Source organism: Panthera leo, chromosome B1, assembly GCF_018350215.1.
Source record: "Panthera leo isolate Ple1 chromosome B1, P.leo_Ple1_pat1.1, whole genome shotgun sequence".
In the NCBI taxonomy this organism is placed as follows: Eukaryota; Metazoa; Chordata; class Mammalia; order Carnivora; family Felidae; genus Panthera; species Panthera leo.
In genome coordinates, this window is record NC_056682.1 from 145,542,347 (window position 1) to 145,569,925 (window position 27,579).

A 27,579-nucleotide genomic window follows, 5' to 3' on the forward strand; every position below is an offset into this window, starting at 1 on the left:
AGTGGGTTAATCGTCTGGCTCTTGATTTTGGCTCAGGTCATGATCTCATGGTATGTGAGATCGAGCCCCGCCATCAGTGCTGAGCCTGCCTGGAATTCTCTGCCCCGCCCCCACGTCTCTTTCTCTCTCAAAATAAATAAATGGACTTTTTTTTTTTTTTTTAATTAAGCTGTGATGATAGGAGAATAACTGTAAAGTAGAAGTGTGTGTGCCAGGATTGGGAGCTATAGGGGCCCCTTTTGCAGGAACCCAGTACAACTCTGTGCATCAGTTGGGCTGCAGTATCTTTGAAGCTGTGTGGGACAGAGGGTGGTCAGGTAGCTTACTAGATGGCCACCCCCGGGGGCCCTCTCTGTGAGCAGGCACTGAATCCAGGGGGTGGTGTGGAAAGCAGTGATTTGTGTTCAGGTTAGGGTTAGCTCCAGGCTGTGCCACCACAAACCCAATCGAAAGATGAAGGAGTTGGGGGAACAAACGGTAAAGAAAGCTGCACCCTACAGGCAAACTGCCCTGGAGAAAGCACTCTGGGCAAAGCAGTGGAGGAAAAAAGTGGGCTTCCCCAAAGCCTTGTCAGTCAGCCCTGGGAATCTGGAAAGACCAAATTTCCTGCTACAATGCTTCTTCAGCGCCCTCTACCGACGAAGCAGGACATCATGCACAATGCAAAGGAAACACACTTAAAGGGTCCATATCCATTTTCACAGAACCAAGAGCTAAGAACAAATTTGGAGGAGAGAGTCAATAAAATAATTCTAAAGGGTCCGTATCCATTTTCAAAGAACCAACAGCTAAGGATGGATTCGGAGGACAGAGTCAACAAAATAACTCGGATGTCATCAAAACACAAAGTTAAGAAAAACAAAATGCACTTTGTGGTCTATTGGCAAAGATTAAGAAATGAGATTAAATACTCAGCAAATTACAATCAGATGGCCACTGAGACTACTGGTGGAAATACAAGTGGATATAACTTTTCTTGAAAGCAGTTCAGCAGTAAGTTCATCCTATAATTCAGCTTAGAGGATCCTATATTGAAATAATCAGTCATACAAAGCCATTGTGCAAAGATACTTATTATATTGCTATTGTGATAAAAATAATTAAATAGTCTAAATTTTCAAAATTATGGAAAAAAACAGAAGGAAAAAAACATTTACCCACAGAATATTATGCAGCTATTAGAATTATGTTTCCAAATAAATTGTAATTATGGAAGAAATTCTTCTTACATATCCGATATCTAAATAAGAATATACATACAAATATTCAAAATATCTGTTATCCATAAAATATGTTTGTGTGTGTGTACACTAACCAAAAACACATTAGATGTGGTTATATCTGAATTGTAGAATTATGGGTGAATCATTTCTTATTTTTCTATGCTTATTAAATAGCCTATAATAAACACGTGTTACTTTTTGAATTAGGGCATAGATAAGTTATGATTAGAAAGTTACCAACAAGAAGTAGCAAGTACATGCAAGCAGAGTCCTACCAGATGCAGAAAAATAAAATTATTTAATAAGACATTAACTTCGCTTCTGTGGTAGTTTTAAAATATATTCATAAAGTCTTTGATATTCCTCCTCTCAAGAGGTGGGGCCTAATCCTTCCCACCTTGCAAATGGACTGGACCTAGTGACTCAATCCTGATGAGCAGAGGACAGCAGAAGTGACACTGTGTGATTTGGGCAACTAGGTCATATAACGCTGTGGCATCCTTCTCGCTCATTCTCCTGGGTCACTGGCTCTGGGGGAAGCCGACTACCATGGCGAGAGCAGCCCCAGAGAAAGATTTGCATCATGGGAACAGAGACCTTTGCCAGAGCCGGCAACAATTGAGGCCTCCTGTCCACAGCCAGATGAGTGGGCCATGGGCTGGTCCCGGTCAAGCCTTCAGATGACACAGCCCTAACAGTTTGACTACAGCCTCCTGAGACACCCTGAGCCAGAAAACCCAGCTAACCCACTCCTGGATTCCTGATCTTTGGAAAATGTATGAGAAAATAAATGGCTGTTGTAGTATGCCAAATTTTAGGATAATTTGTTACATGGCAATACAATTTCAGAGAGAAAAATCTGTTCGGAGGTATCTTTGCATAATACAAGAATATAAACTTTTGTCATAAAACTCTTTATCCTTGCTTCAGGTGGCTCAGGTTTTTTATTACCAGTTACATATTAGTTCAAATTCAACCCCATACTTATTACCATACTTATTACCATACTTATTACCATACCATACCATACTTATTAATGGTAGAGGACCTGTTACATTCATCTTTGTATACTTGGCTGAATTTAATGCTGTGTTTTGTATATAGGATGTGCTTAATAAAAATCAATTGAATAAAAGACTTAATGAATTAGTGAATCAGTGAATAAAAGAATGTGCAAATGAGTTATATGAAATGTTTTTCTAAAAGCTCCTGTATATATGCATCCTTTTCACAAATCAGACCCAGTAGCTAAAGAAATATAGAATCTTTTCTGTATGGTTTTCTCTGATTTGGTGGTATATTTTACTATCTCTTGGTTATATGAAATGTTCAGTTAGGCAGTGTTGCTATGGAATTTTGCTTAGGGCCGTTCACATTGGTTTCAGGAACTGAACGGGGAAGAAGTCCATTTTCAAGGCAGCCTATGAGGTGGACAAGATGGCAGGTGTAACTGTCATGTTGCTATATCTACACGGGAAAGGAAAGAAAGGAATAGGATGCATTAGAACAAAACCCTTCAATGGCATCCATTTGTCCTTTTTTCTTCTTTTCTTTTTTCTTTTTCTTCTTTTTTTTCTTTCTCTTTTTTCTTTTCTTTTTCATTTGTCTTCTAAATAACAATAGTTAACACCTATTAGATTGATTGAGCCCTTTGAAATTGTCAATATTTAACCTACCAAACTGGCAATTTCACATCATTCAAATTAATAGCACTTACCATTTGTCAAGTACTGTTTTAAGCTTTACCTATATTAGCTGATTTAGTGTTTATTATAGTCCCACAAAGAAGCTACCCTTTCAACCCAATTTTATAGATGAGGAAGGCCATGGAGAGGTTAGGAGATTTGCTAAGGTCTTTAGAAAAACTGGGTAGGATTTGAACCACACTCCGGAATCCACACTCTCAACCCCCATAATCTATGGCTTCACCCTAAACTACACTCTGTCTGGCATTCTTATTTGTCCTCATCTGTAAAATGGGATAGTAGTACCGACTTCACTGGATGGTTGTGGGAGTTATAGGAATAATACATGTCAAGGCTGGCACCTTACACATTAAAAATGTGATAAACCTTAACTGTTGTTAAAATTAAACTACAGTATGTCCCCACCCACCCTTATATCCCTATCTTCCACTGGATCACACTGCCCACAACTACTTAATTTTTGTCTTACAACAGACCAAACTGAATCACTCACCATTCCCCAAAACACCTCACATCCCCCCACTTCTCTATCTGTTCAAGCCTTGCCTAATTTCCAGTCGTTGGGCAGGGTCACTTCTTCCATGACTTTTCCTGGTCTCTGTGACAATTTGTGAACCCAGACTCTTGTGAATCACATTACCAGCTCTGCTCTTGTGACACTGGAAATTTGAAATCTGCCCTTTGTTGTAATTCCTTATGTGTTTGTCTCTTGTATAAATGCATTAGTTATCTGGTCTTAGTAAATTCATATTCTTCTCTATAGCACCTAGCAGTGTATTAAACACAATAGGAACTTGCAAACATTTTTTCACATCTAATTTGCTAATGTATATGAACATGTTGAAATCACTGGAGTGAGGTAGAACTATTTAAAATCAAGGTGAGATGCAATATAATGAGAATTTTTTTCTCTAATCAGAATAACTCACTTATTTAGTAAGCACTACACTATTACTGCTTATTTTTTATTAAACACAAAAAAATCTGGAAAAATAAACATAAGTCCAAATGATAAGTTCATTATGTCATTGATCCTAGGATTGCTGGGGAAAAGACTACTACACAAATCATCACCGAAAGCTCAAGTTAATAAACATTAGGGCCCCTGCATTCCAATGTCAGCATCACATACATAGGGTAAAGATAAAAGGTGGAAGGATGAGAAAAATGCGCCAAGGGGGTCAGAACTCAATTTCAAAGTTTAAAGAAAGAAATGAGCACACATAGAAAAAGGAATTAACAAATATATATTAAAGAGATGAGAGAAAGAAAGAGATAGAGAAAAAAGAATGAGAAATTGAATGAACCTCTGAGGGATTCTTCCAAGGCTGAGGCGTTAGTGGCAGAATCAATGGTTAAAGGAGACGGAGCGAGTTATTTGGTTCGCTGTTCACAGAAGGAATTAGCCATTCTCTTCTCAACATGGTGCAGAGAAAACTACCACTGTTTGCAATCAGTGCTTCAGGGAGATTACTCTGCTATTGAGTTTTTAGATAATGATGTTCCTTGACATGACAAAAAAGCATGAATGCACTGATTAAGAGCCCAGTTTCTGGAGATGGATGGTCTAGATTTGAAACCTGGTTCCAAACCATCTGTGAATACTTGGGCAAGATACTTAACCTCTCTGTGCTCATCGTCTTGGTCCATAGAATGGGAAGGTTACTAATAGTACCTTCCTCATTAGATTATGATGAGGACTAAATGAGTTTTTACAGGTAAAAATTTAGTATCTGGCACCATGCTAGTTATTATTACTGTAGCCAGTGACAATAATAAGCAAGAAGTTACGTGTAATGATGTGTCTTTAGGACACCGGCTGTTGCAAAAGCAGACTTATCTGGCACGTAGGAGACAATGTACGGCCAACAGAACCTATTCCCCACCTCAGTTATGACCTTTTGTAGCTTTGCAAGTAACTCAAAGGCTCTTGGCAAACAGAACGTTAAATATTTTCTTGATTTCATCATGTGTTCAATGCCATAGGCACAAGGCAAAGTCCTAGTTAGTTCAAGTCTAACTGATGGTGAAAGAGAGAGAGAGACAAAAAGAAGGAAAGATATGTTTTCACCAACCTCCCCCAGAAGGTAAACATGAGGAAGATAGGGATTTTGTTTAGTTTTTCATGGTCACCGATGTATCACAAGCTCCTAGGATAGCGCCTCATACACTAGACCCACTAAAATCTATTCAATGAATGTTATAAGCAGTTCCAAGTACCCTGCCGGTTCCACACTTTCTCAAAAAAAAAAAAAAAAAAAAAAGCCAAAGCAATTCTAAAGTTAACTTATTATAAAGCACATTCCATTCAGTTCATCAATAATCATTTTCAGCAGTGATATAGACAGAAACTTCCAAACTGCAGGTGGGTCTTTTTCACTCTGGAAACCCAGCAGCCAGTTTCCAGCTCAGTGTGGCAGCCCATCGCGTCTACCTGAGGCTTTGAAAGGCCCCTTGATTTCATATTTCTGGTGCTGCTTCTGAGAAGCCGAAAGCTTAGGGGAGAAAGGAAGAGTGTAAGCTGGTTGTATCAGGGTTACGATAAGTAGGTTTCTCTGAGTAGAAAAGGAGAGATTTAGTGTAGCCGCACTAGTGTTCTTGAGTAGCATTGTGAGTAGCTAAGAAATGATTTTGTTGAATCTTATTTTGAATCTCAGACATGGGTTTGATTACTCATGAAAAATAAAAAGCGGATCTCACCAAAGATTCCGCACTGACATTTTCTGGGGTCATTTGTGTCCCAAGAGAGACTGGCACTTTTCAATCAGTTTGGACCCCTAGAAAAGAAAGCAAGTAAGTACATCGGTAAAGAAAGAGAAAAACAGAACAAAAGAAGACACCCGAACGTTTATGATCCCCAAACAGAAAAATCTTTAAGACTTACCTGTATATGCCTGTTGAGGGGCTCTTAAGTGCTCACTGCTCAAGATCTTAGAATTTCTCACAGCCTAGTCCCTTAGCTTAAGCTCTTACTTAACTGCAATACCTCTCTCACTCTGAGGACCCCAGATTTGGATTTAAAAAAAAAAAACTTTGCTTTTTCCTCACAAAACTATGGGACTCTTTTGGCGCAGGGTAAAAACAATCAACATCAGTTTCTCAATGCATTTTAAAACTGCTCTAGGCTAATCCCATGCTAAATCATTATACAATTAGGTACAAGAATTCAAGAGGATCAAAACCACGAACTTCGATCCGTGTCCTTACCATCTTCGTATACACTGGTATTGACCTCTATTCTAAGTCCAGCAGTTTTCCCCAATTTTTACCTGTATGCTCTTTATTCAAATGAAAGTCATTCTTGGAAGCCCAGAGAGATAGGTAAAAGTTAAGTGATCTTTAGTGAAGTGGGAATAGGGCCCTAGAATTCCATTGCTAAGATTAGTGCATGAGCGAGTGTGTGTGCGTGTGCACGTGCATACACACACACACACACACACACACACACACACGCCCGCGCGCCCTAGTGGATAGGTGACCTGAACTCCCCAGAACTCCTAGCACCCTGTGGGACATGCTTAAAAGTCTATTAATTTAGCTTTTCTTCCTACCCTCAAACAGTACCACATCTAAATTATCTAGAGACTGGAATCTATTTAAGTTTGGTTTTCAAAATAGCTCTGCAGTTTAAGGAATCTTTGTTTCTCTGGGAACCCATGACATTTTAAATCAATCTTCATGGGACATTTTCCCATAAGCTCAACCTCAAGACCCTCATATTTAATCTTATCCATTTGCTCTGAACCTAATATTAGTGGGTAAGTCCCATTTCTCCATATCCGTCCTTCCTGACTTTATTTATTCCTATTTATTCCATAGTTCCTTGGTAAATTTCTCACTTGTAATGATGACAGATGCAGAGGTGGGGGGAAAATGTTTCTGGTAAAGGTAAGGTAAGGTCGAAGAAAGGAATCTGAAAAACTACTGTAATAATGAGAAATGTCCTACATGAAATAAGGGATAACTCAACATCTTGCGGCAAAGCACAAGCAAGATTTAGAAATAGAAAGCATGGACTCCTGTTCCATGAGGTTATGGAATGCAGAGAACAGAGAAAAAGAGGAAACATTTTCCTTACACTGACATCAAATTAGTCACTCTAATGTCCTATAATCCTGGACATGTTGGTAGACTGCTAACAGGTCACCCATCCTAAGACTTTGGGATAACCATTACCAGTCAATTTCTCCATATCCTTGTGACATGCATTTCAATCCTTTTTTTTCATTCTAGATACTCTCTGGACATAACAATCAGCTAATATCCTCTTAAAATGTGTTTTCTCTCATCTCTTCCAAGACCCCAGTGAAATAATGGTAAAAATGCTTTTAAAAAAGAAGAAAGCCTTGTCGATGCTAAAAAGAAAAAAAAAAAATCAATTTAAGAGATATTGATGAACTGCTAAGGGGGAAGAAAAAGGCCATCAGTATGACATTGACAAAAATATCAAAGTGCAAAAATAGGGGCGAAGAATAATGAAATGATGATATGTCATAGCAGTAAAATACCAGAAAGTCACTAATTTCTGAGTTGCTTTTGGTTTTGGTCTACTGCTCAGCTTGTTTTTCAAACTGTAGCTGCCACTATTCTTTCAATAAACTAATATTACTTAGCCAGAATTTGATCCTATTGTTTACACCTAAAGAACCTCCACTGACATATCAGCAAAAATATTGTGCAAATATATGGACAAAATAATATTTTAAAATACAAGAACCCAATGGCCCCTGGGTGACTCAATCGGTTAAGCTTCCGACTCTTGATTTCAGCTCAGGTCATGATCTCATGTTTTGTGGGATCAAGCCCTGTGTTGGGCTCTGCACTGACAACACAGAGCCTGCTTGGGATTCTCTCTCTCTGCCCTTCCCCAGGCTTTTTCTCTCTCTCTCTCTCTCTGTCTGTCTGTCTCTCTCAAAATAAATAAATAAACTTAAAAAAATAATAAAATACAAGGACCCAGAAAGTTTATATATTATTTTGAAATAATACATACATACATATGTACATATGTTAAGAATGTAGCCCAACAAAACGTAAACTAGTCCAAGAAAAAAACAAAAAAAATTGTATTTAGAAATAGTCCAATTTACCCAGGATTACACTAAAATGAAACCCTATGTGAATAGCCATGGATAAGTCCAGAAATAACTACATCTGATTGAAAGATTAGCTCAGAGGGCTTTTTGAAATATTCTTTTAAGATGACAGAATATTCTATTAAAAAACTGTCTTATTAAGAACTTAAAAGAGTCTAGTAATCTGATGAAAGTGCGTGCTTTATTTGCCAACAGAGAAAAAGAAAGGAAATTAGAAACTCTTAAATACAGAAGGATATACAAGAAAATCATAGTCCAAATATGTGAAACTAAATAAAAGTGGCAGAAAATGATTTTCTGCAGCTGGTAGTGGTAAGAGAAGAGTGTTCATTTAATTTCTACACCTTTTAACAGGGTAAATCATTCAGTTGGTCAATCCATTCATGGTACTGATATAAGTAATATTCAAAGTAAACACACAATTAAATATACTATTGAATCATTTCCAGTTTTTAGCATTAACTTCTGAACAAAGCATATAAACTTTGTATTTAATAAGCAGATACATAAACCCAGACACTGTAGAACAATGGTATAGCTTTAAAGAGTAAACTTGGCAGGAAGTCAAAGGAAGTTTAGACATGTTACTTATGTTTGGGAGAATCACTAGATGCTGACTGGAACTGAAGGGCCAAGAAATAGAAGCAATAAAAGAACTAAAAATACTTTTAAATAAATTAAGAAAGAGTCTCTGGATAGGGTTCTTGAAGTCAGCAGAAGCACACCATATTCATTATGTGACGTGAATATTTTGAATATTTTAGGAAACTATTAAGGTGATGATGGGAATCACTAGGAAAACTAGAAGAAAGAACTCAAAATTGGGAAGGGGAAATGTACCCTGGTGTTCTGTTTGAGCTCTTGTTGTGTTCATGTATTGCTTATATTATTTTCAAAGCTTGTGTAATGTATTATAAGAAACTGAACATAGTAACCTGTGACCACCTGCATTGGTAGTTCACCCACATTGATCCACCTACGTTGGAATTATCACCTTGCTTAACCTGGTCCTTGTTTTTTCTTTGGAAATGCATCCAAGACTACAGTGACTCTGACAGTAGACCCATCAAGTTGTTGGGTACAGACTACTTACCCAGCAGATCTTTTCCCATGAACTTGTGTTGAGTCGCATCTAAAAGTAGACCTTCGCTTTTTTTCATTGTGAAATTGCATGTATTATTTTCAAAGCATTGTTCCAACCTGCCCACATTTCTGCTAATTCATGTTTGCTTTCTTCTATATTATACTCTGCTGGTTGACAGAGAAATATCTCAGGCTATAATTATCATTCCCCGTTGACCTGGCAGAGAGTATCTGTGAGTAGGGTTTTCTCCTTGAACCTGCTGAGGTCTACAATTTGTGTTATTATTTCATGAAATGTGAGAGATGCCTGTTCTTTGGACAATCCAAATTCACCCTCTATAGCTGAGTTTCTTTTTTTTTTTCCTCTTATATATTCGTTTTTCTCTTGTCAACATTCCAACATTGTTGGTTCACCCTTTTTCTCCTTAGAATTTGGCTTCCTTCTCAAACTATGTCCTCCATCTTATCTAAAAATGCTTTGTCCTCCCAACAGCCAGAGCTAGAAAGGCAGTCTTCAAACCTGCTCACCCTCTCTTTTAGCAGGCAGGACATGTTTACATAATTGACTACTATAATATCAGAAAAGAAAACAAAGAAAATGCCCGTAGGTCCCTAAAGTGGTTAGTCTTTTATAGCTAACTTGGAACAGCCACAGACTGCCAACTGGCTGAGCCTCTGAGCTTCTGGGGTCATGGTTCCATGGAGGCTCCTGGAGTCTCTAGGCATTATTCCTCTGCCCTATTGTCAAACCTAGACTCCTTTCACAAACACAGAAGCATGGAGATTTGCACAAATTCTTGAGGATAAGATTCTAAAGTAGTTTTATCATCCATTCCCACATTTTTTGCTAAGCCTGTTTATATACTATAAGGTTATTTTGTAAATATTCCAGTCTTATCTTCATATCTAATATCCACAGATCCTTTCACTTCCTTTTATAAATGTTATTTTCCAATTGTTTCATTATTTCTGTTACTGTCCTTGGTTCCAACTTCTCACTGAGAATTAGACAATTCAGAAACATGGGGAGGGAATGGGGGAACAGTTTATGATTATCTACTTGCACCTTACTAAAGTGACCCTTAAAGTGGTCCCCAAACCAGCAGCACCAGCAGCACCTAGAACTTGCTAGAAATGCAAATTATCAGACCCCATCCCAGAACTACTAAATCAGACACCCTGGGGTGGAAAACACTGATTTTGTTTGAGTAAGCTCTGTAAGTGATTCTAATGCACACTAAAGTTTCAGACTCACTGCCTTAGAATAATCATACAAGGATCAACTTGACCAAACTTTAGAGATAATGCATAATTACAGATAATAAACATTTTTATCTGAAGAAGTAATTCTGGCAAATTATAATTAACATGATATATTCTTCAGATAGCTTCTGTTTTCTCCTTTAATTTGGGGGAGAGAAATCCTAAAAGAAAGTAGAGAAGGAAGGGGGAAAGGGGAAGATATTGGGCTTTTCAACCACTAAGTTGAAGATAACTGTTAGGCAAAAAATGTGGGGGAAAGAGCACAGAAATCTTCCTAGCAGGCCATTGGTTAAACAGTTTGAGCAAGTAGTATTCTTACTCAGGAGCAAGAATGCCTCAAGAAAATTCCCTTGGGAGTTCCCAGACTAGGCCCTTCTTCAAAGTGTTGATCTGTGTGGTTATGGAGTTGTCGCTTAGATGGAAACATGTTTTCTGAATGCTTTACAAAAAGTAAAAAGACTTTTTAAAATAAATAAATAGAAGGGCGCCTGGGTGGCTTAGTCAATTAAGCGTCCGACTGTGGTTCAGGTCATGATCTCACGGTTCATGGGTTCAAGCCCCGCATCTGTCTCTGCGCTGACAGCTCAAAGCCTGGAGCCTGTCTCAGATTCTGTGTCTGCCTCTCCCCTGCTCAAGCTCTCTTTCTGTCTTTCAACAATAAAACGTTAAAAAAAAAAAAACTAAAATAAATAGATTCTAGCATAGGTGATTACTTTCATTTTTTGTATCAGCTAATCTGGGAGTCAGTGAAGTTTTTCTGTGAACAGCCTGATAGTCAATATTTGAGGGCTTTGCAGTTCATGCAGTCTCTGTCACAGCCACTCAATCCTGCAATTACTTAATTCAGCTGTTACAGACAGAAAGCAGCCATAGACAATATGTAAATAAACGGGCAGGGCTGTGTGTCAATACAACCTTATTTATATAAACAGGAAGTGGAGCCCATTAGCCTGAGAGCTGTAGTTTGCCTGCCCTTGGCTAGACTATAGATATGTGACTTTTAACATAAACACATGTACAGTTTAGCTGAATAGGTAGAAAAGAGCCACTGAAGGTAATCAAGGCATTCAGGAAAATTGTTACCTGTGAAAACATTTCCCTCGGCCATAGCTAGCCTTATTCCCCATCTGAACCATCCACAGCCTGTTTTCACTATAAAGACTACTTTATTATTATTATTTTTTAACTACACACTTGCATTCCTTTACTCAGATACTACAATATCTGAGTTTCTGCTCCTTGAATCACGTCCCTGGGAGAGCAGTTTGTCCTAGGTCCCTTCCATGAATTGACATGAATTTTCTGGGCCACAGCCTACCATGATATTCTTAGCAGTTTAAGTCCTATAACTTTACCATCTTAGGAAAAGTCATTTACTTGGTAACCATATGCAATTAGATTAGTTACAGAAACTAATGTAGTAGTCAGTTTGGTGAGTAAGCACGAGCACTCTTTTCTGGTCATTTCTCTTTCCTCTATGTAGTCTTCACCCCTATTCCAATGATCTTCTGGCCACTAAGAAAATGAAACCCTCGTCCCTGATTCCTTAGTTAAGCCCCAATTACATTTGGCAACTATTCCCTATTGTGCCCCCCAGAAATATCTGGAACAAAACTACAGTTTGCCCATAAGGTCTTCAAACTGTCATTTCTTTAAAATTTCACTCTATTTTTAAGGACACCGTTTCTCTACAATTACCAAAGTCTTCAGTTCATGTTTCTCTCTCCCACCCCCAATCCACCTCCATCTGGTGCCACGACTCTGGTATTCAATTCTAATGTGCCTCAAATAAGCATAAATAGTAACATACCCTGAACCCAAATGTAGTCAATTACACCAATCCGTCTACACTGTGCTTTTCTCCCAATCCGTTCACGTTTGGAATGGAGAGAGTACTTTGTTTAGAACTTCAATAAATCCTAAGAGAATAGACAAGGAAACAGGGATACCTCTCCTCTGAAGCACATTTCACTTTCCTCTGCTTGGCAGCACGTCTCCACCAGGTGAGCGAAATCTGCAATAATTGATTGGAACTGCATCTCCGTTGCCCGTGGTTTCTGCTTCACAAGATTGCTCAGGAGCCTGAATCGGAAATCAGTGGCAAAAATGCAAGTGCTGCCTGAGTTCTAGATGGCCAGCCTGCACACCTGCCTTGCTAACTTAGAGCTGAACACCACCCACGCCTCTTTGTCACTCCCACTCTCAAGTTTATAAAAGGCCTGGGGCCTCTGGGTGGCTCAGTTGGTTAAGCATCGGATTCTTGATTTCCGCTCAGGTCGTGATCTCACGCGAGATCAAGATTGAGCCCCACGTCGGGCTCTACACTGACAGCTCCGAGCCTGGTTAGGACTCTCTTTCTCCTTCTCTCTCTGCCCCTCCCCCACACACATGCACCCACATGCTCTCTGCCGACAATAAATACATTTTAAAAATATTTAAAAGCCCTGAAAATGCCGTGGTGTATTCGTACTTTTCACACTGCCCGTCTCCATCTCTGTGTTTTATCCAACATACTTTTCTTCCAGTACATCTCTTTAACATAATTGATACATTAAATTTAATTATTTTACATGACTATTACTAGGGTAAACATGTTTGTTTTCTCTTTTCATTGCATTGGATGATAAATAGATTATATCTTAAAATTAAATGCTTTTTCCTATCGCATTTTGTAATGAACATTTATTCTGAACAACTAACTTCCAAATAAATATTACAAGTATAGCACACCTCGAAGTTGAGGGTCCTTCATGTGTTATTAATGATAAACCAATAAACTAATATGAAACTATAATGGCTTGACAGTCATCTCCAATTTCCTTCACAAAAGAGTTTCCCCCACAACTGTAGTTTCTAGCCACTATGAATCTTCAAAAGTGTAACCTGGTTTCTGTGTCTCTACTTGACGAAATAGTATTCCAAATCTTCCAATGTTATCTTTCTCTCTCTCTCTCTCTCTTTTTTTTTTTTTTTTTTTACTGTTTTAGACCAAGACAGATTTAACCACAAGGAAAATAAGGCATGAAGGGTAGGGAAAATATACATTAATCCGTCTTCTACTGTTTCACCAAAAACCTTTCCTTATTCTTCATTTTCAAGTTCACATGTATACTACCTAGTGGCCTTATTTGTGCCTTGGATGGGTATAAAAGAAAATATCTCAAAGCTCTAAGTAGCTACTTCTATGACAATTTAAACCAGAGGTCCAGTAAATAATTCCAGATAGTAAAGATTTTAGGCTTTGCCCACAGACAGGTAAATGGAGGCTAATATAGAAGTGCAATGCGATACTCCAAACCCCTGTTTGCCTGAGGTGGGCTGCCCCATGTGGCAGCCACAGTTTGTGTCCAGTTGCGTCAGCTGGAGAAGAGGGAGAAGAGAGACCAGGCAATGAGGGAGGAGGTAAGCACTGTGGTTAGTTTCACTCTGGGCCCCAGACACGCCCTCCTCTTCTCCCAGCTACCTCAATGTGGGCCGCTGGCCCAAGCAACTTGCTGAGTCATTCGACTCCTGGACTGAGATGCCACCACCTTTTGCTGCCCAGAAGCGACCAACAGCGAAGTCCCCCACATGTAAGTGGCACAGCTCAGGCACTGTGCGGCAGTGAGCATGGTCACTCGCAGGGAAGGCAGGCACCGGGAGCAAAGTGGGGGACTTGGGTAAAGCAAACTTGGCCATCCGCAGCTCTCAAGCCTAGCCCAATCAAGCAGTGCCCTCAGGACCTACAAAAACAGCCGTGCCCTGTTGCCCATAGCATGCTGATCCCATTAAACAGTAAAATAAGGTATCCAGCTTAACATGGCAGCCCAGGGGACATGCCTCTTTGAACTAGCCGTTTCACCCTCTCCCACTCCTCCAACTCTCACATCCCTGCCACCTCCCCCCAGAAATATTAAAAATAATGGCAACGGCCAACATCTTCTGAGTATGCTGATGTTTACTATGATCCAGGCAAGGTGCGATAACTTATCGATGTTATCCCATGTAATACTGTCTGTTAGCTTTTTAATAAGGTTCTATGTCCTCTCCATTTTGCATTAGAAACATTCCCTGGGAGCGTTATAGTTCTGGGCATATACAGCAAACCAGGGAAGTGAGCCTCCCTCCCAGAAGGCATGAGGATTGGGAACCACGTGGGAGAACTCATCCCGACACAAGAAGTCAGGCTCATACCCTTCCCGTCCCGGAAGAAAGGCTTGGTCAGTGGAAGAAGCAATGATTCTGTGGTTCCCGAACCAAGCCTTCATTGGACTCATTTCTGAGTCACATGGGATCAGGGTAACTCTTTGAAAAAGCACCGTAAGAGAACTTTCGTTAAAGTTCTGCAAACCATGAAGACACACAGGAGCAGCCCCGCCCTGGTACCTGCTGAAAGGGCATAATCCTGGGAGTCAGGGGAAAGGGCTGTCTTTCTTCTTACAACAAAACATAAAGTAGCTTTGTCATTTCAAGGGATCCAGTCTGCAGCTGAGCAGGCGACAGCAGCCCCTGGAGGGCATGACTGTTCCCAGTGGCCCAGGAGTGGTGCCAGGGAGAGCATGCTTGGAGAATGCTCCAAGGGGGAGGGGGAGGGAGTTTCATAAGCTCTCCCCAGAGGACTCTAGGGATAATTGCTGGGACTGAAATTTGTGGAAGCAGGTAGTCGCAAGGCTGTGCAAAACTTGTATTATTAAATATTAGAACCACAAAGGGCAATTGCGGGAGTGTACACTTGCATACATATGTGACATGTATTCTTATACTACCCATATATTTATAATGGGTAGATCTGCAGTGTTGGAATAAAATTGTTATGATTTTTCCTTCTCTCTTGTGTACTTTCTAAGTTTTCTGCAATGATTGTGCATTACTTCAATAATAACATAAACCAATATTTTAAAAAGAAATAGAATAGTATCAGCATTTTTTCTACCCAGCTGTTCTGTACATATTTACTCTTCTAATTAGACCTAAACTTGATTCCACTTGAAAGAAAATGCTGTATTCGTTTCTAAGTGCCTCTATATAATTTAAGTCTGTATGGTTAGATAAATAATCAAAGAAGTTTACCCTACCTTCGAATAATCAGTATCGGTTTTTAAGAAATTAATTAGTAAAGGTGGAGAAATACAGGCTATTTCCCATTGGAATTTGGTGGGTTTTGTCTTAAAATATACTTTCCTATAGAACCAATATTACCCATGATGATGAAATTCACTGACCTATCCATGAAAGCATAGGATTACTTAAGTCCCAGGCAATAAACACTAGCTGTCATGGATACTTATACTGTGGGAATGACCCTATTTCCAAACACTCATTTGGGGCTTCTGTAGTCTGGCTTAGGGGATTCAGCACCAAAAGGCCAGAAGCTGGTATAGGAAGGGGACGAGGTTTACCCCTGGTTCACGCAAAATCTGGACTTCTCTTTCCTTCTAATATCCTATAGAGGGCACAGACTTTGAAGTCAAACTTACTTTGGTTCAACTAGTTAGTGTGATGGTAAGCGAGATTCTTAACCTCTCTGACCTTTATAAAAAGTAAATTTGAACACCTACATTGCAAGGTATTTGCAAGGACCAAAAATAACGTATTAAAGAGCTGAGTACAGTAACTGGTGCACTTAAGGCAATAAATAATGTCAAAGATAATAAGAACGATGAACAATTATAATAATCATAGCACAACTTGCTTCCATTTCAAATTAACGGTTGCTTCCAACCATGGTTCCCGTCCTCCCTGACTCCCACAATAAATAGTACATTGTCACAGCTCTCCTCCTATTTATTCACTTATTCATTCAGCAAATAATTAATGAGCATGTTTACAATTCCCCTGAGGATTTGAGCTGTAGATCCCACAGTAATAGAGAAACCTAACAGGAGAGGCAGGAAAGCTCCCTTGTCTATACCCTCCTCTTGTCTCACAAGCTGTGGGATCCAAGTGTGTTCATGGCTTGGCCCCTCCCAAACTCTCTAGTCTCACCCCCAAAAGTTTCTCTCCCTTCCTTCACTTATGCCTGAGTCACCCGGCTTTCCTCTCTCTCCTGCTGGGTGGGCTGGTTTCCAAAGGCACTTCCCCAGAGGGACCAGTAGGGGGAAAACGGGCAAGACTGCTATGTTTCCAGACCAGAGAGCAACTGCTTCTTTCAACCAGGAGAAACACTCCAATCGTCCTGGAACCAGCAAGGGGAAGAAAAGGATCCCATTATGAGAAGACAAAAAGTCTGGGAATGAGATTCATAGCAGGGGTATTAGGATGTCATGATATCTCTCCTTAAAACCCCAGATATAAAGGCTGCTGCTTCTAAAATGGGGGATTCTGTGCCACTTAAAAGCTTGACTTCCTCCCCCCCAGACTGCCACATACTTGTGACCTGCTTGGAGTTGATTTACCCCTCCTGACCACTTCCTTCCTCTCCCACTCTGATCTTTCTACCTACCAACCCTACTGCTGTTATGTAAAAACAGTTCCCTTAAAAAAAATTATAATAAAAATTTTTAAAAAGCTCCCTTAATTCTTTATGTTTTTAGCTTAAAATTTTTAACTTACCTTTTTAAATCTTAAATCCTAGTTTTGATTTTCAGTACCATCAACTTGTTTTCGGTTTTTCATTTCTATGATATTAATCTTTTCTTTTCATGAAATTTACCCACCACTTCATTTAAAGCATAGTCTAGTCTTTATATACTATCTTAAATCTTTATATACTCTCTTAAATCTTCTCATTGCCACTCAGTATTTTTAACTCAATTAAATTCTTTTACTTCGAACTTCTATTTCCTTTTTATTGTCTCTGTCTTATTACATGATCTCAACTCCTACCTTCTCTTCTATCCTGCTGAATTTTTCTTTCCTCTCCAGAAACTCCTTTGCTTGGTTTTCCTTTTGTGTTTTTGCAAATTTATGCTGTGATAGCCAGCCATACAGAACCCTTGCCGCTATCCCAGGAAGTAAGAAGGTTTTTTTCCAGCTTGACCCTTGACTCCCAATGTGGATCCTCCCAGAATATTCCAGAAATCTCTACATTAACTATCTGTATGCTATTGTTTTCTCCATACAGAGAACACAGTGATTTCGCCAGGACAGGGACGATTCCTAATATTTTATACTTTTTATTATCTAGCCTTTATAGAATAACTCAATGTTTAAAAAATTATAACTAATATTATAACCCCTTGATTCTGGCACACTAAGAGCTATATGTTGGTAGTTACAGCCAGATAGCTTGGGTGAAAATTGCAGCTCAACAACTATTTACCTGTTGCATAGTCTCATACTAAGTCTTCTTGCCTTCTGAGCCTCGGTTTCCTTACAATTAAAATGGCATATAATGTTATCTCCCTCATAAATTTGTGTGTAAGAATTTGATGAGATGCCATACATAGAGTAGTGCCTATCTATACTCAGAGACTTCCTCAAGAGGAAGAAAATTTGCACGCTAGAAGTAAAAGAGACCTTGTTCTTCTACATTCTCACATCAAGCCTGAACTAAAGAAAGAATGGCTAACTAAATGTCTCAACAGTCTTTGGGTGTTGACTGGGAGGTTTTAAAGGCTAGTTTGTGACTGGCTCACCTTGGAGAACTGAAGAAAGGATTTCAAGGGTCAGCTGGCATAGGAATTGCAAGTACTGTGATAAAACAGACCAAGCAACAACCTGTGCTTGCTGCCCATGATTATGTATTCGTTCCAGAAGCAACAAAAACTTTGCCTCACTTGGCAAGATGATATTGTTGGACCAATAGTATTTAGACCCTGCAAATGCATGTCTTCGAGTAAATAAATTAACTAGAAATACAGTAAGCTATCATTTCTAATGAAGTTGGGGGAGAAGGAACAATGAGGAGGAGGGCTTGCATGTTTTCTCCTGAGGACATGATCAGGGGCATTAGGAGGGAACCGCCCGCTGTCAAGGGTAGGAGTGCTTTCAATGCATCCTGCTGATTCAGGGATATTAGAATTTCACCCTTTGGCTTTTTCTAGAACAGTCACTTTTGGCAACTCCAAATGGGGCCTCTAACATCACATTCACCAGCAGCAGAATTCCTGCTGAGGGAGAATGCCTGGACCATGAGAATATCTTGGCTCTAAGCTCAGGAGCTGAATGGGAGCAAAGAGATGGATGATCAATGCCACTAAGAAAGATAATTCTTTGTCTTCAGCAGCAAGCAAGTAGTCTCTTTACTAAGACCTGACAATGAGTTCCGTTCGATCCGTCGACGCAGGAGTGGGGAGAATTGGAGAAAATGCCAACCACCTGTGAGATCTTAATCACCTGTGCTGTCAGTGGCAAAGAGCAAATCAGCTGCCCTAAAGTTTTCTGTGCTGTGTGTGCTACTTCGAAAGCCCAGCCCATGATACCTCTGTCACCTCAGCCTCAGTCACAACCAGAAATCTAAGCCTCCCAGATCATCTGTCATCATGCTGATGTTTCTATGCCCTTAATCTGACCCATCCCCTGCTCTTTTGGTCCTCTGTCTCCTCTGTAACATGAGGCTTTCTCAAGAAAACGTTCCCAGGGCACCTGGGTGGCTCAGTCCATTAAGCGTTCGACTTTGGCTCAGGTCATGATCTTATGGTTCATGGGTTCGAGCCCCGCATCGGCTCTGTGCTGACAGCTCAGAGCCTGGAGCCTGTTTCAGATTCTCTCTCTCTCTGCCCCTCTCTCTCCCCTCCCCCCTCTCAAAAATAAACATTAAAAAAAAAGAAAACATTCCCATATCCACAGCTTCTCTTCTGAACTTCTCTGTCTTGCTCTAAACGAAAACAGGAGGCTACCCAGAGCACATAACTTCCCCCAAGACCTTGCAAGATGAGACTGTTTTTGCTTGAAATCCACTTACCTTTGTATCTAGTTCTTTTTTACTGCTTTCAATATAACTCCTTCATTCTCATTTGAAAGCCACAGCTCCTTTGAAGTACAAGTTATCAAACTCTGACACCCCTTATCTTTACTTATTTCTGCCGCATATAGAAAGTCTTGTCATCCCCCTCATTTCTGATGACTTCAGACCCAGTTAACCGCCTCTTTTTCCACCATTATCTTGACATTTGTCATTTTCTATAGTTTCAACAGCTATATTAATGATCCACAGGTGGCTGATAGATTACAAAAATGGACCAATTGTCCATCTTTCTCTGTATTCATGTCCTTTATGATGTGACTTCCCAACCCTTCCTATCAAGAAATGAAGTCTATTTCCATACCACTTTAATCTGGGCTGCCCCCATGACCTACTTTACAGAAGCATTGGCATTGCATGCTTCCAAACCTGGGCCTCATGAGGCCTCCACACAGCCACTTTCTCCCAGCTGCCATGTGAAGAAGCCTAGGTTAGCCTGCTGGAGGACAGAAGACCATGTGGCCCAGGCCAGCCAGCTCCCAGCTGACTTAGCAGCTGACCATAGAGTCTTCTGAGCAAGCCCACTGAGAATGGTTGAGGCTCGCCCCAGATCAACAGACTCATGCAGTCAACCCACAGACCCCATTGTTGACTTCATCCAGAAACCCTTTTACATTAGAATACACATTGGGAAACCCTGTTCAAACGTAAAGACGTTGTATTCTACTGGCAGCATTTCTGACCAGTAGACTTCAGTATTGGTAACAGCAGCCAAATCAGAATAGCACTTTGCAAAGTAATAACTTATGTTCATAAAATTATCTAATTTATAAATGTTTTCACATGCATTATATATGTATATGTCACACACACATACATGCATGCACCCACGCACAAATGTTCCAAATTTTGCATTTTAGGAAAAATACTTTAATGTACTTCTCTGTCAATATTTTCTGACCAATAGACTCAATCTCATTAACCGATCTGATTGGGGTAGCAACCACGATAGCCATAGTTGCAAAATATCCCAACATTCTCAATTCTACTGGACCTCCAACATAACATTTAGCTGATCCATTCATTATACAATGTTTATATTTGAGCCCAGTTTACCGTTCTCCGTACCTGCTCCCCTGCTGGCAGAACAAATTAGAGAACAAACTAAACAAAGATTCTTACTTTTGCTTCTCAGTTTGGAATTGCTCCTCCCGAGCTTTGCACAAGTCGTCTTTAAGGCTGATGACTTGGTCACAGGATAAAGGTGGAGAAATGTAAGTTCTATCTACCTGCAGATCATCAAAGCATGGCTTCCTGAAGGCATAGGAGTCCTCACAGCAGTGACCCACACCAGCATTGATAGGCTCTGCTTCGTGTCTTCTGCATAAAGCTCCAAGAATTAGTTTTGCCTTTCCCAGAAGAGAATTAAAATAAAAGCCATAAGGTTGTGGTCATTTTTTGTGTTTTTTTACTCCATAGAAAATAGGGCTAATAAGTATTCTCAGATTCTGGTTTCTGCTAGTTCATCCTGGATTTCACTGTTTATGAAAAATCAGGAGGGTCAAGTGCAGCCTGGTTCCCAGACTTGTCCTCCCTCTTCTCATCCTCAAGTTGAGCTCACTTGGACTCCACTTCCAGGTTCCTCTCCAGTCCAGTTTATAGACCAGGGTTGACTTAAGGTTGGAGTTTCTTATGTTCTTTTAAATTAAAATCAAGCCTCAAGTCAACAGCACTGCTAATTTGACTCAGTTATATGACTGAAGCTCAAATCCAATTTGTTTCTGTTTTTTTGTAAGTGGACATCTGTAACTGCCACAGAACTTGGCATATGGTAGATGCTCTATGAATATTTGCCGAATGAATGAATGATGAGAGAAATCCTTGGATCCTATTTCAATTATCTCCTTCATTTTCTGGTCCTCTTCTAAAGCTGTCACCTTGCCTTGCTTCTGTGGTGTCTGATTGTTATCCTGATGCTCTCTGCAAGCCTGCCCATGTGCCTTTCCAAGTACGACTACCCCCAAATCCCTATCATTTAGGTATTTGGGGATGAAGTTATTGAGGCCAATAAGCATCAACATTTCATGTATGAGTTTATCCATTTTAAATGCAACCAAAGAGATCACCTAAAAATAAGGCTTTAGGAATCTAGAAGTCTAACTGAAAGTCCTTCCCCAAGAAAGGCAGGGACTAGATAACAAAAATTTATAATAAAATAAAAGGGAGACAAGGCTAGATAATAATGTTTTAAATCTGCAATCAAAAAAATTATATTTTATCAGAAGAAAGACCAATTTAGCATGAAAGAATTGTTCTATCAAGAACATAAGGCAGAGAAAGCTGTCACCACACAAGAATTTAGTAGTGTTAAAATAATACCACTCGAGAGAGACCTGGAGCCTACATCTTGGAGATGTGAGCATACAGGTCCCTAGAGGGATGTTCTCCATTGTGAGGAAGACATAATTTATCATTCTTCACTATAGCCTGGAAGAAATATCCCTTAAGACTATTCTTTCCCTTCTTCTGATTCCATTTGCACTAGTCATATCCTACTTCATCGTCACAAGTATTCTGATCCAGGAAAAAGTGCAGTCTAGTTGTTAAGCCCAATTATTGCTGTCATTGGAAAGACACTTCTCATTGTAAATGAACACACTGGTATTCTGTCTAATAAATTTAACACTTGTGAGTTTGATGTGAGATAATAGAAAATATAAATATTGGATCTTTGACCCGAGATCCTGCCAACTGTCTTCTGAAACCCTTGTAAATTCCTAAGTGATAAGAGCACTAGGAGCATCTTTTGTCCTAATGAGGCAACTTTGTGTGGGCTCGTGGATGGGCACTGGTCCCCAGAAAGACAAAGTAGTGATTAGAAGCTTGGAATTTTAAGTCTCCCCCATCCATTTTCCGGAGAGGAGAGAGGGCCTGAAAATGGAGTTAATAATTGATCATGTATATATAAGGAAGTTTTTATAAAATCCCAGCAGTATGGGTGTTGAAGAGCTCCCAGGTGGGTGAACCCATCCACATACTAAGAGGGTGACACACCCCAACTCCACAGGGACAGAAGCTTCTGCACTCAGGATGCTCCCAGACCCTATGTATCTCTTCCAGTCCTATGTATCTCTTCATTTGGAAGTTCACCTGTATCCTCTATCATACATTTTACTTATCTTGTAAACTTAAGTAAGTATTTCTCTGAGTTCTGTGAGCTGCTCTAACAAATTAATCAAACCTGAGGAGGGAGTCATGGGAACCTCAGATTTATAGCTCACCAGTCAGAATCACACAGAATCACACAGAATTACAATTGGACTTGTAATTGTTATCTGAAGTGGGATGGGAGCAGTCTTATAGGACTGAGCCCTTAACCTGTGGGATCTGACACTATCTCCAGACAGATGGTGTCAGAATGAGACAAATTGTAGGATAATCAGCTGGTGTCACACAGAATTGCTTGTCGTGGGGGAAAACACTTGGTGTCAGAGATGTTGTGAGTGTGATAGTTATGTAAGATTAAAGGAGAAACATGGGAAGAAGACCAGTTTGTTGCTGTTGTTGTTTTCCTATACATTCGAGTTAGTTTAAAATCAGCATTATCTTTGAAGTTGTTGGCAAAGTCATTTTTGTTGACTTGAAAATCCAAGAATTAGACCCTAGAGTATGATCCAGACAAAGACGTGTTAAATCTGATATTGCCACCATTAGGGAAGTGACAGTCTTACCCCTGCTGCTAATCAAGACAATTGGCATTAGTTGGCCTAAAAGAATTTCTCCTGAGGACAGAAGTATTATGCTCCATTGACAGTTCATGAATGTGTCCACAAATATGAGATGGATTGCTGGAGGTTGGGGATTAGGACTTTAAGAACAGGCAAACATGAAGTCACAGATGTGCTTACCGAGTCCTCCATGCAGACAAATCGCTGCTCATCTCTCAGTGGGCAACATTTGGTGGCAGCAGCTGCCATGTTCTTCGTGAACGTAACCAACTCTTGAGCAGATAGTTGTGGGACTTTCTTAGTATAAAGGATTATGAGCCTGAAAGAATAATTTCCTCTTACTCCTGGCAACGACTATGTGCCTATGATGAAGAATTCTAGAGTTTTCCTTAATATTTGACAAGCTGTGGTTTAGGCTGAACAAAGCATTAAACTGGGTTTAATTCTTTTTAATCTTTATTCCAATGGCCCAATAACTTCATCAATATACCTGGAATTCTCTTCTCACCTCACACTTTGCTCTACCCTGATCCACCAAAGATACTATGACAGCTAATTTGGATGACAGCTTCTGAAATAATTGTACACACAGTCATTAAAGATTGCATTGGTTGTCTACAATGTGTAGGAACAGGGGCCTACAACAATGATCAGCAAATAGTGCCTACTCTCATGGGGCTCACACCGTACTGGGCAAGATAACAGGTACCCTTGAGGTAGTGAGGGGAGTACACAGTGCTGTAGATACACATGGAATGGCAAGCAGTCCCATCCCAGGCAGGTCAGGTAGGCCTCCTGGAGGAAACGACACGTGAGCTGAGATCTAAAAACAACAAAAATGAACCAGGTGAAAGGGAGTGCAAGTGGGAGGGGAGCCACTGAATGTGATTTTGGTTTGGTTTTGTGGGTTTTGTTTTGTTCTGTTTTGTTTTGTTTTGTTTTTGGGGGGGCAGGAAATTGGGAATCAGAAACAGAACAAGAAAGAAAGCTCAGTTACAGAATCAGAACTGCATTATTTTTAGGGTAATTATAGTTGCCATATAAAGAATGAATGGAGGTGAGCAAGAAGCAATGTGAAGGAAGAAGCAGTTTGAAGACTCTTCCGGAAATTCAGTTGAGAGACGCTGATACCCTGAACTAGGAAAGTGGTGGGAACAGAGGGACATGAGAAAGATTTTTTAAGGAAGAAGACTCTTACAGACCCAGATGTGAAGACAACAAAAAATCAGACTCGATCATTGCATTTTATATTGAAATGGAGTCAGGGAAAGAATTTAGTTGTAACATCCAATGAAACAAGCAACCTAATCCAGTGGTTCTCAGAGTGGGACTCCTAGACCAGCAGTATCAGCAGCCCTGGGAACTTACTAGAAATGCACATTCTCAGGCCCCATCCCAGACTTACTGAATCAGAAACTCTGGGGATGGGGCTGTATTTTAACAAGTCCTCCAGGTAATTTTGATGTATTGTAAAGTTTGAGAACCAAACATCTAATCCTTAAACCAGATATTTGCAACCAAACATAACATAGAAGTAATAAGCCAAATATTCTCTCAGAAAGAATACGTTTTTCTGGATCTATGATTCTGGACATCTATTTTAAGCTCAATATTATTGGACACTATATCAAACTGATTTTTTCCCCAACACTCTGCTTCTAAATAGACTATTACAGTAAGATCCTAAAGATTACTAAAAATTGGTTTTTGTTTTTGGATATACCAATCTTTTAAATACAGTGGGTTCCACCAGTCTCTGCACACAAGAGGTTTATGTATTCTCACTGGCAAATAGCTATGGTATCTCTACCCTAGGTGCTGAAAATACTAAATTTGCTATAGGAACTGACTTGAAACTGACAAAGGGACCCTAGGTTAGATTGTTGTAGCTTTGACTTAAAACTGCAGGCAGGGGTGCCTGGGTGGCACAGTCAGTTAAGCGTCGGACTTCAGCTCAGGTCATGATCGCACAGTTTGTGGGTTCGAGCCCAGCATTGGGCTCTGTGCTCATAGCTTGGAGCCTAGAGCCTGCTTTGGATTCTGTGTTTCCCTCTCTCTCTCTGCCCCTCCCCCGCTTGCACTCTGTCTGTCTCTCTCTCAAAAATAAACATTCAAAAAACCCTGCAGGCAAAGCCCCCCAAACTAAATGTGTGAGGGAGAGATATGAGGGAGGGGTGTGAGGGATATGAGGGAGGGGTGTGAGGGAGAGGACCCTGAAGAGACTGCAGGACGGGAGTCAAGGCCTGCTTGGTTCCCTAACCTGTGGGCGTTGACCAGAATTCTGGAAACTGGCCTGGAGAGCCAGGTAAAGGCACATAAGTCTGCGTAGATATCTGTATTATTAAGACAAAGATAGGTTAATTTTGAACTCACATTTTCCTTGGCCTCTGACATTTTAAGGTTCGATATAGACTCATAGCAGCTCTCAGCATCAGGAGTTAGCAAAAACTCACCAACAAACATATAAACCTGGACAATATCTTGGAAGCATACCTGTCATGGAAGTTAGCATCTCCTAATTTCTCACGTAAATCACAGTAATTTTTTATACGCTCATGGCTTTCACCAACCACTCTTTGGAACATCTCTTTCTGGAAAATAAAGATAATCAATGTTTATCACTGTAACAATATATCTTGAGGTAAGATTGCAAAACCGTCTTCTGTAACAGTTTAATGTAACTGTTTTCCTAAATCCAGGGCTTTATTTACTTAGTGAGTTTGCAAATCTTGAAAAACGTGTTTTGGTAAAGCAGGAATGTCCATGTACTTTGCGGAGAAAAGAAGTGGTACGAGATTGATGTTTAGTTTCTGGTGTATAAACTCATTTGTGGGTTTAAATGGCATATTTTATAAGAATAACGCAATCATTCATCAAGGCAAAAAGAGATTCCTAAAGGTAGTTTATAGAGCTAAGTTTGATTGGTCAGAGTGTGTTGGTTATATTTAATAAGACAGCCTTTTTACATAAACAGCACAGATAAAGAGATATAGATATAGGAATAGAAATACAGATACAGGGCACCTGGGTGGCTCAGTCGGTTAAGCATCTGACTTCGGCTCAGGTCATGATCTCACAGTTATGAGTTTGAGCCCTGCATCGGTCTCTGTGCTGACAGCTCAGAGCCTGAAGCCTGCTTCAGATTCTGTTGTCTCCCTCTCTCCCTGCCCCTCCCCTGCTCACACTCTGTCTCTCTTTCTCTCTCTCTCAAAAATAAATAAATAAACATTAAAAATTTTTTAAGAAATAGAGATACATATTAAGAAGTCATGGTTTAATAAAAACATCTACCAGCCTTCAATATAGTACAGCACTCCACAAATACACATTGAAATGAATCAAATGGAATTCTCAGAAGTAACTGCAAGTTCAAAGAGTTCTTCAGCCATGCACATAAAATTCCAGTGGGAAAATACAAGCGACCTTCTAACCTTAACTCTTCAGTAGGAGGACTGGTTATCATCTTAACCAATCAGACCCAGTGCACCTGATCCTAATAAGCAGTGTTTGTTACAGTGAAAATGTTACCAGATTTGCAAACTATTTACCTGGACTTAACCCTTAGCCTTGTCCTTTACTGCCTGTGTGATATTGAGCAAGTCTTTTAAACCTTCTAAAACTCAATACCGTCATCCAGAATACAGTTAATAATTCTGGCATTACCTATGTTACTGGACTGGTGTCAGGATCAAATAGGACGCTGGTGGTAAAGTCGCTTTGTAAACTCTAAACACCCACGCTCCTGTTATTAACGTTCATGCTTATGCTATTATCATAGTGATTATTGTGGAGGTCTACTGGCTACAAAAGGGTAGACCTTTTGTAGGTCTACCCTGGCTCACCTACAGGGGACTAAATTACCTTCATCGATCCTTCCCTCTAGAAACAGAAAGATGATAGATGTACCTGCTTGGGCCCAGACAGGACAAGGGATGCCTTCAAGCCTCCACCAGCACTCCACCCTCTGTAAACATGTAAGCCACTGCTTAGATAACAAAAGCCAGAGTCACTTGGTTCCTGGTAATCCGTGGATAAGTGATCACCTGGTCAGATTTGTAAGGTCACCTGCTTTTTTCATGTCAAATGCATAACAGAGCTACTGCCTGTAAACAACATCATCTGGCCTGAAATAAGGATGGTTTCCGGGACTGCTTGTTGGAAACTGTCAACCTTCCCATACCCTAATACACTGTGCTTTCATGCTGCTAGCTACTATGCCCAGGAGACACTCACTAAAAGAGGAGATTGCACAGAGAAGGTTTCGTGAAGCACAGAATGTACAAGACAGGGATTCATATAGAGAACTGCTACAGTATGACGATGTGGCCTTTGGTTTAGAGAAGAATCACATTCCTTGTTCAGTGCTCGCAATTCACAAGCATATGCACGATCATTTTACAAAATAGGACACTATTAACAGCGCTGGAATTATTCTCATGTTTGTAATCACTTGTGAGTAACAAGTTAAAAAATAAAAAGGAATTTACCCCATGGCTATAGCATTCCAGAGGATTTTCTAATTTACAGCATTTTCCCAATAAATTTTGATATACTGTATACACTCTTAAAATCACAGAAACTGCCAATTCTGAATGTCTTCTTGAATATTCATAAAGAAACCTATATCCATATGAAACAGATAGTAAACAGTAAAAT

The 27,579-nt window shown here is 39.9% G+C and overlaps 1 protein-coding gene across 1 annotated transcript in view; it reads right to left on the reverse strand.

Moving 5' to 3' along the window:
* Positions 1-2,314: 2,314 nt before the first annotated feature.
* The window catches only part of LOC122217115 (alpha-fetoprotein-like), a 51,553-nt gene continuing 26,288 nt past the window's right edge, over positions 2,315-27,579 (reverse strand). Inside the window, exons 9-15 of the mRNA XM_042934008.1 lie at positions 27,411-27,543; positions 25,417-25,514; positions 23,104-23,242; positions 20,378-20,604; positions 12,321-12,453; positions 5,630-5,706; positions 2,315-2,690 (exon numbers count right to left, since the gene is read on the reverse strand). Coding sequence (XP_042789942.1) covers positions 5,659-5,706; positions 12,321-12,453; positions 20,378-20,604; positions 23,104-23,242; positions 25,417-25,514; positions 27,411-27,543 — 778 coding nt within the window. The 3' untranslated portion in view covers positions 2,315-2,690; positions 5,630-5,658. The remainder of the gene's footprint in view (positions 2,691-5,629; positions 5,707-12,320; positions 12,454-20,377; positions 20,605-23,103; positions 23,243-25,416; positions 25,515-27,410; positions 27,544-27,579) is intronic.